This window comes from Ammospiza nelsoni, chromosome 17, assembly GCF_027579445.1.
Source record: "Ammospiza nelsoni isolate bAmmNel1 chromosome 17, bAmmNel1.pri, whole genome shotgun sequence".
In the NCBI taxonomy this organism is placed as follows: Eukaryota; Metazoa; Chordata; class Aves; order Passeriformes; family Passerellidae; genus Ammospiza; species Ammospiza nelsoni.
In genome coordinates this window covers 13,918,985-13,931,676 of record NC_080649.1, presented here as the reverse complement: position 1 = coordinate 13,931,676, position 12,692 = coordinate 13,918,985, and the positions used below count along the sequence as shown (strand labels likewise).

Here is a 12,692-nt window from a genome sequence, read left to right as displayed (position 1 = left end):
TGGCAACTAAAATGAGAACCAGAATGCAAAATTTTGTTCTCTTCTGGATCAAGTAAATAGTACTTTTCCCTATTGTTTCCATTTCCTGTCTAAGGGAAATGACTCCTCCATACACCTGTGTGATGGGAGAGGTTGGTTGGTTGTGGTAGCCATATAGGTTAATGAATACCTAAACATCATCTAAATTATTTACCAGGGTTCAACCCCTTACTGACTCTACAACTTATTTTAGATGTAGCCAGTACAATCTAAGTCTAAGACACCTCAGGGTTTTTCATATCTCTTAAGTAATTTGGGGTTTAAGGTAATTTGGCCTTCAGAGGATTCATCTGGTGACTGCTCGCAATGAAAATTTCTACCAACAGATCTTCAGTATTACCTTTGTGTCCAAGGACACAGTGTTTCTGCTGAACTCAGGATCTCTGTTCTGGAGCCAAATATTTTGACCTAAAATGGGATTGATGGGAAAGAGGGAAGTAGAGGAATTAAATTTTTTTTCCCCTTTAGTTTACTGTCCCCAAGCATGAAAATCCTATTTAGCCTTATGTAGGAGCCTGTACTATATATCTATTACAAGTAATTATGGGCTTATCTGTCTGAAATTTACAGCACTTCTCTTTAGACTGCATGGAATAATAGCCAGGGTGGGTTCTGTCCTGTAGAATCAAAGGCTGAGTTTTCCCACAGTTGTTCTGTCCTCTGGCAGAAAAATATCTGTATCATAGAATATGTGCATGTTCTGGTGACTCTTGGCATGACTGGTTTTACTCCTTATTCCCATTGAGTTTTAATTTTTTCTTATCCTTTCTCTTCTCTGTAGCCCTTTTAGGGTCTCCAGCAGGTGGGATCCAGAATTCCATCGGTTCTGTTGGCACGGGCCAGCAGAGCACTCCAGCACTAAGCAATCCCAACCCAATTGACCCCAGCTCCATGCAACGAGCCTATGCTGCCCTGGGGCTGCCATATGGCAACCAGCCCCAAACACAGCTGCAGCCCCAGGTCCAAGGCCAGCAGCCAGCACAGCCTCAGGCTCACCAGCAAATGAGGACCATTAATGCACTGGGTAGGTGGAGAAAAGACCAAGAAAAAAAAGAGTTAAAATGACTGATGTTGAATTTTAGCATAGTCTGGTATTTTGTTTGGTCAGAGTAGTGACTGTCTGTTCATGTTGTTTAGTAAGTTAAAAATACACTATTTATATACACTACCATTCATTTCCATTTGAATATTGAAAGTTTTGAATGTAGTGCTTTTGACAAATAGCAGGAGTTTAAGTTTCTGTTAAAATATAGCTCATTCTGTTAAAATATAGCCCATAGCTCATTCTCTGATGTGATGAGACAGAATTTCTGAAGGATTTTTGTTTAACAATTGTTCCCTGTTCCAACAGATAATTCTGTCTCAAATACATTATTTTTTGCATCTTAATTGCTAGTATTACCTTCTTTATAGCTTGTTGATCTAATCTTAAGAGTTTATAAATTTAAAATTTTAATGGACTGATTTTTGTAGTTCAGACTGAAAGTAACTTGGTTCCATAAGTAGCCATGTATGTGCAGCACAGCAGGTATTGTTATAAAAATACTTAACCTGATAAATTGCTTCCTTAGTTAGCCAGGTGGGTCAGTAAAGTGCAGTTTTGTCATATTATTGTCAGTTCATAAAATTGTGAACTGTGTACCAATGATGTTTAATTTTGTCCCAAAGGAGCCAACCAGATGAGCCTTCCCGCAGGAGGAATAACAACAGACCAGCAACCGGGTCTAATTTCTGAAACTGCTCTTCCAACATCCCTTGGGACAAATAAGTAATGCACACATTTTCATTCTTGCTCAATTAAACATTTATTTCCATGTTTATGAAAGTAAATAAGAACATGCTTTAAGAAGTGATTGTCTTGGCATGGAGGTGGACGTGTACAGCTCTGCTCTCTCTCCTGTTTCAGTTCCAGAGCTGCCACTTTGTGCCTCCTGAGAGCCCCACAATATTTACTGCTTTTAAATGAAGTCCCAAAGGAAGAATATTTTTATTTTTAAGTTCATAGTTGTGATTCTTTACCATTCTCATTGTGAATGTGCCTTGTAAACTCCTGAGCTTTGCTGCTTTAGGGGTTGCAGTTTGTTGATGCCAAAATTTCATTTAAGAGAATGTTTAATGCAATCGCTAAAACTGATGAAAGCAACAACTCAAAAATTACTTCAGGCATCAAACATATAACAAAACTCTGCATTCTGGTACTCTAACAGTCCCTTTTCTTTTTATTTCAGCCCACTAATGAATGATGGCACAAACTCTGGCAATGTTGGAAACCTCAGCTCAATGCCAACGGCTGCACCTCCTTCGAGTACCGGGGTAAGGAAAGCATGGCATGAACATGTCACTCAGGACCTGCGCAATCATTTAGTGCATAAACTGTAAGTATTCACCAAGGCTGCCTTTTTCTCAATGTTTTTAAAGAATTTCAATACAGTAGTTCTGCTATTAAGCTGAAAAGAAAGTTATCAGTAGTGGTTCTCAGGTGCTGGGACACTCAGGATGAGTTGTTACCTTTAATCCTCCTCTTCAGTTTGTTCTTCGTGCTCATTAAGGAGTGGGCATGGAATTAGTTTCTGTTGCTAGTAAATTTGCTCTGCTGTGGTGAACAGTTATTGAGACTCCAGACTGTTAAGCCTCACTTTATTTTCATAATTTCATTTGTTTTAATCTTGTGAGAAATAGTAAAATACTAATTTTTTAAAGCATTTTGATACGCTTTTACATATCTGATGTGTAAGGAAACATCCAGGGTGATTATCATAAAGCTGTATACAGATTTTGGGGTTTTTTTCTGAAGATCTTTTTCTATTATTTCTGCTCTGTCCTTGCAGTGTCCAAGCCATCTTCCCCACTCCTGATCCAGCAGCACTGAAGGATCGCCGCATGGAGAACCTGGTGGCTTATGCCAGGAAAGTGGAAGGAGATATGTATGAATCTGCTAATAGTAGGGTATGTGGCTTCAGTCCAACATGTCACAGAACAGTAGTATCACAAATCTTAGAAGTGTAAAGAAAACCCCAGAGAATCATTTCACTGCCCTCTTCATGAGGAAAGTTGTGTTTTCTGTCTGTGACAGTGTTTGGCTAGTCCCAAGCCGTGTAATTTATGTCACTCCAAGCTAATTCAGCTCTAGACACCATCTCCATCCCTACTTGCATCCTCCTGAAATGCAAGAAGCTTGGAGCACAACTTGCAGTTCTTGATGTTTTCCTTACTGACTTCTTCCCTTTTTGAAAGTCTCTGTAAGCAGTAGTTTTAAATTTTTCTTAATGCCTCTTTTCCACTGGAGGTTTTCTCTAGGACCCAGTGCTGTTCCACTGCTTACCTTCCACCTGTACTGATGGAATTAATTCTCCTTTACTCTGCAGCACCAGGAGTAGTTGGGCTAAGACATAAGAAGTCAGTTTGGCTTCTTTGTGGATGGAAAATAAACCCAGAATTGCTGTTATAGTTCACAATTTTTGCTCTGTCTGCACAGAGATGTCAGCTCAAATATCTCTTACTTGAAGGGAGCAAAGCCCTGCTGATTGACAGGCTGAGAATATGACATGGTGGTAATTCTACCCTAAAGGAGCCAGTCCCTGGAAGTTTTCATTGGGAAAAGACAACAATATTAGTGCCACTAGTAACAGCCAGCAAGATCCTACCTGATCAGTAACTTGATATCCTTTCTTAAACAAGGGAGGAGCATTGTTAAAGAGAGCAGTTAGTGGCATTTCAGGTGATAATCAGATGATCCAGTCAGACATTTCTGCCTCTCTGAGCCCACCTGCCAGAAGAGCTGGAGATGGAAATGCAGGTTTTATTTCCTAGAGGCAGAGAGGCAGTGGCCATTCTTACAGTGCTGCTCAGTAACCACATTGTATCCTCCTTGTAGCTACACAGAGGTTGTTCACAAGGAAGACCTGGGTGTGCTCAGCCGTGGTTACCCTGGCAGCTTTAGACACTAATTTTAGATAGAAGGAGGATTTCATGGTCACACCTCGCTGTCTAAATGCCTTCTCAGTAAGGATGAGCATAGCAAACTCCTGATTGTAAAATGAAATGCCTTCTGACAGACAAACACCCAGAAGTGTCTTCTCCTCACCCCTCAAAACAGCTGTCAGAGCCTCCTGGCCAGAAGTTTCTGTTATTGGAATTTATCTAATGTATTTGGCTCCAAGCAGTGTACTTGGAAAGAAGGCAGCAATTCAGAATGTGTTAACGATGCAGTGAGGAATTGCATCCTTCCTTTTGAGGAGCTCCTGTTCTACTTTGACACTGAAAAACATATTAGTGAGAGGCATCGTTGTAAGGAGTTTAATGCTGTTCTTGCACTTGTGCTCCTTGTGAACACTGGCTTTGCAGTGGGAAAGCAGCACAATATTAAATTTACAAATAGGAGCTTACAACTGAAGTGGCTTGAGAAGGGGAGGGGCTGTAAAGCTTTTAAACTGGACAGCAGAAAGTGTCTGTGCTGATTTTTGAGAAAGTCTGAGGAGAGAAGTCTGAGAAGGACCTGAAAAGCAAAGCTTTATATTGCATGACTGGACTTCCTTAACAAGGCTGCTAAGGAATACATATATCATATTAAGTTTTCAGAAATTATTTAAATCCTGCTGGAATAACAAATTCTGTGCTCTGTGTAACCCTGGGTTCTGTGAGCATGGTGGCCCCACAAATAAAATGTAGCCTTGAGGGTTTGTGGGGTTTTTTTTGCCTTTAACAGGTGCATAATCACTTGGCAGATGTGTGTCCAGCAATTCTTGACAAGCAGAATTGTCAATGTGCTGTGCACTGTGGCTGTCTTATTGGATCTGTTGTCAGTGTGGGTTGAGTAAAATGGATTTTTCATCTTGTACAGATACAGTGTTTACTTGTCTCTGCATGTGAACTATTTTTCACTGAATTTTCTCCATTCCTTTGAGGTTTTGTCTGGTTTTGTTTATCCCTTGCCATGATTGTTGATAGACTCTTTAGGAAAAGAGCAGCTCTTTTCTTTATGTAAAAATTGATCTGTGCTTAACATCTGTCTCCTGAAAGTTTATTCAGTGTAACACTGTGTTGGGAATATCTTTTTCTTTTGTCTGTGAATTAGTGGAAATGTTCATTATGAAAATAACATTTAAAAATCATTAACACCTAGAAAATAATCACAGCTTCCTGGGTTTTGCTGAAGCAACAGAGAACCTCCAGCCTTCTCCTTTGCCTGCTAATTTACTCAGAGTAGGCATGCAGGGTAGCCATAAATAAGTGTAATTTCTGGAAGGTTTTTTTTCCCTGTTCTGCATTAAAACAGAAAAGGCTATCTTAATTTACAGGATTCTGAAAATAAATATTTCTTTTTCAATTAGGCAGGTGTATACATTAAAAAACAACAACAAAAAAAAACCCAACCCAAAACCAGATGATAGTATTTAGGTAGACTGAATGAGTTTTGCTGCTGATGATTATTCTCTGTTTTTCCCTTTTAGGATGAATACTATCATTTATTAGCAGAGAAGATTTATAAGATACAAAAGGAGCTAGAGGAGAAGAGGAGATCTCGTCTCCATAAACAAGGGATGCTGGGGAACCAAGCAGCCTTACAGACCCCTGGGCCCCAGCCCCCAGGGATTCCCCAGGTGGCTGCTGCCATGGGCCAGGCACAGCCCGTCAGGCCACCCAGTAAGTGCTGCTGGAGCTGCTTCTCAGGAGTCTCTGGACTCCAGCAAATCCTGAGGTTGTGTTTAGAACTGGTTTTGCTGACCTTTCTTGTGCTGTGTTGCAGATGGGCCAATGTCCATGCCAACCGTGCCTATCAGTCGTATGCAGGTTTCTCAAGGTACCTGTTTTCCTCTCTAATTGCAATTTGTGGGTTCAGAATAATTGTTGGGGGTGGAAAGGTGATCTTATGGTGGGGTTTTTTGGTGTTGGGAGGGAGGAACTACAGGAGCTGCCTTTTTTCAGCATTGCTCTGTGTGTCAGGGCAGTGCTCACAATATGGATCCAGCACTTTGCTGGGGATTGGGAATTAATTCAGTGCTTCCAAAGAGAGGACAGCTCAAGCAAGAATACTGTGGATAATCTCATTTAAAGCACTGTAAAGGGAGAAGGATTTTGGCATGTTTTCATCACTTAATTAGCCAAAAATACACCTGTAGCTGGAAACACAGCACATTAGTCCTAACATCTGTGTAACTAATGATAGCCTTTCTTGGTTTCTGCTGGAAAGTGCATCTAAAAAAGCCTTGGAGCTTGTTCACAACACTTTTTATTACTCACTGAGGCTGCTGTGAGCTCATGGGTGGTTTTTTCCCAAAAAACAAACCCATTTCTTTTAGGTGCTTCAACTTCCTTCAAAAAAGTGTCCTCAGCTATTTTATTTCTTGGTTCAGAGTTAGTACTAAGTCAAAATTTCTGTTGAAATGTCCTTGGGAAATAATTTTAAAATTCATTTGAATAGGAGAACAAGTTGATAACAAGTATAGCTCCATAATTACAGCTTTAGACAATTTTTTTGGAGGGATTCGATGTTTTGTAGGAAAAGCACAACCCCTGTTAAAGCATTTTGCCAACTTTGTCCTGATTTGAGGCTTGGAGTTGCCTTCATACATCCCATATGTATTTTTATCATATTTACTTCAACCATTTCAGGTTGAATAAGACAACCTTATTTCAGGTCTGAATAAGACATTGCTGTTTCAAAGCAAATGCCTGATTTTAAGAAACCATCCTAAGGTATTATTTATAAATAGCATCCTGTCTCTGCAGATCGTGCAGCATCTACTCTTCATATTTTGCATATAATTTTTTTTAAAGACACCAAAAATTGTATTTCACCCTAAGTAGCATGGTTCTAAACACTTCTTGCATCTTGATTTGTCTGTTTAGTCAAGTAACTAAAGGATAAAGCACAGGGTGATCGAATTGCAATCATAATAACTGTTAATTTTCTAGTAGAATATAGATCCATCAATTGTGCTGACTTGTTCCTAATGAGTTGTTTTGGGGGTGCATTTGCAGGAATGAATCAGTTTAACCCCATGTCCATAGGGAATGTACAGATGCCCCAAGCACCGCTGGGACCGCGGGCGGCGTCTCCGATGAACCACCCGGTGCAGATGAACAACATGGGCGCCGTGCCCGCGGTTCGTACCCACACCCTGCCCACCCCAGCCCACCCCTCACCCCCTGGCACTGCTGCAAACTGTGGGATCCTTTCATGGGAATGCAGCAAATGTGACAGGCCTTTATCGAGGTGTTTGTTTGCAATATTTACTTGTTCCAAAAACACCGCCCGTGCCACAGGTGCAGTAATCCCCAGCAATCTGGGGAAGAGCATCTACTGTCTTTGCAGTATACAAACCTTCTTTGTTCCCACATGAAAACATGTTTTTATTCTTTAGAAAAACAAAAATATTTTTAGTTTCCCTGGGTTCTCTCTGTCAACCCAGGGAACAAAACAGAGTTAGCACTCTGAATGTTACCTGTTAAAAATAGTGAATTCTGTGGTGCAAATGCTGAAGTGATGGGCATATGCCCACTTCCAGTTAGTGTAATTAAGCCAATTTTCCTTTTTATTTTTTTTCCTATCTTTTGATTGTTTTCAGTGTATTTTTCCTTTGTCCTGCTCCATAGTACTAAATGGTAATTAGTTCATCTGGGTGTTAATTTTCAGATGGCAATGTCTCCTTCCCGAATGCCTCAGCCACAGAACATGATGGGAGCTCATTCCAACAACATGATGGGTCAGGCTCCTACCCAGAACCAATTCCTGCCCCAAAACCAGTTCCCAGCATCCACTGGAGCTATGAATGTGAACAACGTGGGCATGGGTCAGTCAACAGCCCAGGCCGGGGTGGCACAGGTGAGATGGATTCTCTAAGATTTATTTGCTATTTATTATTTTGCTGTGATTTATTTGCTTATTTGTTTATTTGTATTTCAATATCCATTTTTTGATGTAGTCACCTCAATTTTGGGGGACCCTGGGTTACATCTGCCTTCTTCAGAAGCTCTTACATAAGTTATCGACATCTGTTAATGGGGGCGCAACGCCCTGCAAGTCCTGATTTAAATCCCTTAAAAATGCATGCTGAGGAGATTTTTAGGGGAAATATCAGAAATCAGTTTATGGGATGCCTATGAACATATGTTTGGTCTCTGTGTGGACCGGAGTAGCTAACTTTAAATGTAAAATTATAATAAAGTGATTGGGCAAGATCTTCTAAAATTTGTTTTAACTTCTTTGCTTCTGGAGAGAAAATTGTTAGGTTTTTCCTGTAACATTTTTCTGTTGCAGTAGTGGTCAGTGAAGTAGCAGATGTGCTTATGATGCCAAAGTATCTGCTTTTCCAGAGGGAAAGGCTTGTTGTTTAAGTCAGAGCCCAAGTAATTTAGGCTAGTTAAAACCTCCAGAGTTCTGAGAGATTACTTAGATCAGGTTATGAAGGGCTCTGTCAAGCCAAGTTTGGAATATGCTCAGGATTGGAATATCTACAGTTTCATGGGCCCCTGGCTCAGTTGTTTGACTGCCTTTGTGGTGAACATTTTTTTTCCCAATGCATTTACTTCTGTAAAACTGCCTCTGTAAAGACAATATAGAAGTGTATTTTAAATTTGAAACCTCATCTGCAGGAAATTAACTGATTTGTATTTCTAAGAGTAACAGTTACATTTGACGATGGAGTATTCTTTTTTATCACCAGTCATCTGATGCAGTCTTCAGTAAAATGTATCACTTAAAGGTTTAAGTACATCCAGAGTACTTTATTGTTGCTGCTCTGAAAAACAAATCCCAGGTTTTCTGAAGCATCTTGAGCAGTTTGATTAGAATTAAAGAGAAAACAAAAAGATTCTTCTGAAGTCTTGCTCTGTGCAACTCCAGCATTAAGTGTGTTGACCTGCCCTCTAAAGAAGAGCTGCATCAGAGTCCTGGCCTAAAAATGGGTATTTGCTCAAAACCATTTTGTGTCAAAGCCTGACCTTTGCCCAGCTAATGGCACGATTTAGAGGCTGCCTGTGGGTTTCTGTGTTACTGGCATTGGGAGGATTCCCTCTCTGTGGCAGTGGAATTAATGCAGGACATGCATGGCACAACTGGATCTGGGAGAAAGGTCCTTGAGAGCTGATGGCAGCGATGACAGAAATCAGAGCAGTCACTTGCAGCAGCAGCCTTTGTGGCTGATCTGCTTGCACTGGCAGCATCCTGTCAGAGAAGGCTTCAGGGCTGTGATTGAAGGGATAAATGTGATTGCAGGCTCTGTAAGACTCTGTCTCTCTCCCCAGCAGGGGCAGGTTCCCAGTGCTGCTCTTCCCAACTCCATGAACATGCTGGGGCCGCAGGGCGGGCAGCTGCCGTGTCCCCCGGTGAGCCAGCCCCCCCTGCACCAGGGCACGCCCCCGGTGTCCTCTGCAGCCGGGATGGCCCCGATGCAGCACCCCACCCCCCCGGGAATGACTCCTCCCCAGCCAGCAGCGCCCACCCAGCCATCCACGCCGGTCTCGTCCTCGGGACAAACTCCGACCCCGACGCCGGGCTCTGTGCCCACGGCCACGCAGACCCAGAGCACCCCCACGGGGCAGACTGCGGCCCAGGCGCAGGTGACACCGCAGCCACAGACCCCTGCCCAGCCCCAGTCTGTGCCAACCCCACAGCCAGCCCAGCAGCAGCCAACATCTGTGCAGGCACAGCCACCCGGCACTCCAGTAAGTACCAGCCAGCCCCTGTGCCTTGTGTCGTGACATGCCACGAGTGTCCCTGTCTGTAGCACCATGTCCTCAATGTGTAGAGACCATAGCTGTCCATAGCAGCTTCTGCTTTAGACCAGGGGGTTGCTTAGAGGCGTGTTAAATGTGTGTGTTCAGATGTTCTCAGCATTGTGTGAAGGAGGGGGGGTTGAATGGCCGGACTGCTCAAAGTAAAATTGGCAGCAGTGTGCAGAAAGATGAGGTGTAACAAGGCCTAATGCTCTGTTTGGCCATAATCAGAATCTTTTCTGATCTTGAGATTTGCATAGATTTTTTGCTTTTAAGATACAGCCAGGGCAAATGCACGTTTCAAGGAATGTACAGTGTTTTACTGGGCAGGTGTTTTCTCTGTAAAAGAAGCCTTTTTGGGGCAGAATTTTTCCTTGGCTTCTCCTCTGTAAAGCAGAGTTATTAAATGTGTAATATCAAAACTTGGCTACAGTGACCTGTATCCATGTTCTGCACTGTTGTAGAATATCATCTCATGTCTCTTTTGTGCTGTTCATTTTTAGTAAAGGAAAATATTTCTATATATGCAGTGTCTTTCTTTTGTACTGTTTTTACAACAGCTATCCCAGGCAGCAGCTAGTATTGATAACAGGGTCCCCACCCCTGCCTCAGTTGCTAGTGCTGATACGAATTCCCAGCAACTAGGACCAGATGCACCAATGCTAGAAAGCAAATCAGAAGTTAAAACTGAAGAAACTGAGCCAGAGACTAGTGAGACACAAGTGGAAGCTAAGACTGAGGTAAATGAGATTCTCTACAGCTTAACTGAAAGCAGTGATAGATATAAAAGCACTTAATGATGTGTCTGACTCGGTGAGCTAAGGGGCGAGAGGAGGGTCGTTACTGCAAAGTAACTCCTGAGGAAAGCCATGGATGGAAAGTGCTTCAACAGTCTCAGACTAATATTTTGATGGCTGAAGTTTGGGTTGTAGACGTAACAGTACCTCTTGTTGCATCCTTTCTTAAGGTGGAGGAGGATTTACAAGGAACTTCACAAATAAAAGAGGAAACAGATGGAACGGAACTGAAGCAGGAGCCAATGGAGATTGAAGAAAAGAAGCCTGAAATTAAAACCGAGGCTAAAGAGGAAGAGGAGAGTGGCACTAATGGAACCACTTCACAATCCACATCACCATCTCAGCCCCGCAAGAAAAGTATGTGTGTGAGCACTGAGTTCCCCTGTGTGCTTTGCTTTCACTAACATTTGCTTTCCACAGTCTCAGCTCCTGCTGGGAGGTTTGTTTTACACTTGTGTTTCCAGCACGTGGAGCTCTGGGAGATCAATACTCTGTAACTTCATTTTGAAAGTAGCATTCCTTTAATGTTCCATGAATCAGGTAAGAAAAGCAAGTCACTGTGCCCTTGATCTCAGCAGTGCCTGCCCAGAAGGGCCAAGGCAGTAAGGCAGTGATTGCTGGAGGAATTAAATACATAAATCCCTCCTTGTACATCTTGGTGCTCTTTGAGAAGAGCTCAGTGCAGATAAGAGTGCTTTCAGTAACCAAGGATATCCATTGCTTTTCTTCTCCTGTGAAGAGGCTGCACACACCACCTTTATCCTGAGTTTTGTCATCATTTTTCTGAGAATCAGGCACTTGACCTCTCCTGAACCTGTGTTCCTCCTAGGCTGGACTGCTGCAAGAGGCTTAACATTTATTTTAGAGTCCTGTGTTTTCAGGACTTGAAAGTTTTCAGTGTAGTGTTCATTTGCTCAGCACTCTCTTAAATTAAGCTGCAGTGTCAGCACAGATTGAGGTGTGACTGCATCTGTACTCAAGGGAACTTCATGGTGCTGCAGGTTATATAAATGTTTGGGTGCCTTGTGTTAGTAAGAAATAAATGAGATTATTAAAGCAGAAATATATTTCTCTGCTTGCAGTGCAGGCTTTGTGGCAGGCTGCAAGATAAGTTTTCAGACTCAAAAACCTTAGCAGTTTTGAGACCTCTGTTTTTTGGCATCTGCTTTATTGAGGTGATGTTTTCTGTGGTTAGGTTTTAGTTTTCAACCAAAAGGAACCTTTCAACATGCTGCAGATGTCTAAAAAATCTACATCTCCTTGTTGTGCTTTGGGTTGCATTTTGTTACTAAGCATAACCTTTCTGTAATAAAACACTATAAAACACTTTTCCCTGCAGATTGATGTTTCCAGCTGGCAGCAGATTGGGGCACCCAAACGACAGCCCACTGCAGAACCACCTGGCAGAGCCTTTTCCAACCCAAATGTAACACAGGGAGTGGAAAAAAAAAAGCTTATTAGCATTTCTGAGCCAGTGATATTCCCAGTGGAAGGAGTCACTGCTGCCTGGTAGGACTGTGCTTGCACAGGGAAGGTTCCTGCAGAGGCAGTTCAGGCTGGGTCACCACATATTCCAATTCCTCCTTTGGTGACACAATTTTATCTTGGAAGCTTTGTCACTGTGTAGTGCAAAGCACGTGCTGTGTGGGCAGGTACAACCACAGACATGAGTTTAAAGGGTGGCATTTTCTCACCAAGGAGTTTGTTCAATATTAATGGAGCTTTGGTATTAAAATGCTGAATAAACCAAGAGGTATTGGAGAGTAATTACTGCCAAGTGTGCTGAAGGGATAGGTGATATTTTAAAACTACTGAAGAGACTGATCAGGAGTTTTGCATGGGTTGCAGAAGTATTGGAAATTCTTCCTCCTTCCCATGCAGGCACATTCCTGAGGGTCATCCCACAGTAAGCTGGGACATAGCAGGCACTGAGGGGACTTTGTGCTATAATTTAGCAAGCTGAGCCTTTTTTTGGCTTTTTTTGCAAATCTAATGTGAGCAAGACTGCCTTGCAGTCTCAAAAACCCACTGTAATACTCATTTGGGCAGCTCCAGTCTCCTTGTAGGTGGCAGCTTAGTTTGACCTTGAGGATGAGTTTTACTGATTTCTTCACTTCTTTGTAAATCATAATGGAAAAC

At 42.2% G+C, this 12,692-nt stretch overlaps 1 protein-coding gene across 4 annotated transcripts in view; it reads left to right on the top strand.

The window, feature by feature from the left end:
• CREBBP (CREB binding protein) overlaps positions 1-12,692 on the top strand; it is a 96,737-nt gene that overhangs the window by 55,973 nt on the left and 28,072 nt on the right. For 2 of the 4 annotated variants that reach the window (XM_059484038.1, XM_059484036.1), the window contains 11 exons: positions 821-1,063; positions 1,708-1,807; positions 2,268-2,414; positions 2,868-2,985; positions 5,490-5,682; positions 5,786-5,839; positions 7,021-7,145; positions 7,676-7,864; positions 9,286-9,705; positions 10,317-10,496; positions 10,724-10,910. In XM_059484038.1, the coding sequence (XP_059340021.1) occupies positions 821-1,063; positions 1,708-1,807; positions 2,268-2,414; positions 2,868-2,985; positions 5,490-5,682; positions 5,786-5,839; positions 7,021-7,145; positions 7,676-7,864; positions 9,286-9,705; positions 10,317-10,496; positions 10,724-10,910 (1,956 nt within the window). The remainder of the gene's footprint in view (positions 1-820; positions 1,064-1,707; positions 1,808-2,267; positions 2,415-2,867; positions 2,986-5,489; positions 5,683-5,785; positions 5,840-7,020; positions 7,146-7,675; positions 7,865-9,285; positions 9,706-10,316; positions 10,497-10,723; positions 10,911-12,692) is intronic. The other 2 variants (XM_059484037.1, XM_059484039.1) reach the window with 2 other exon arrangements.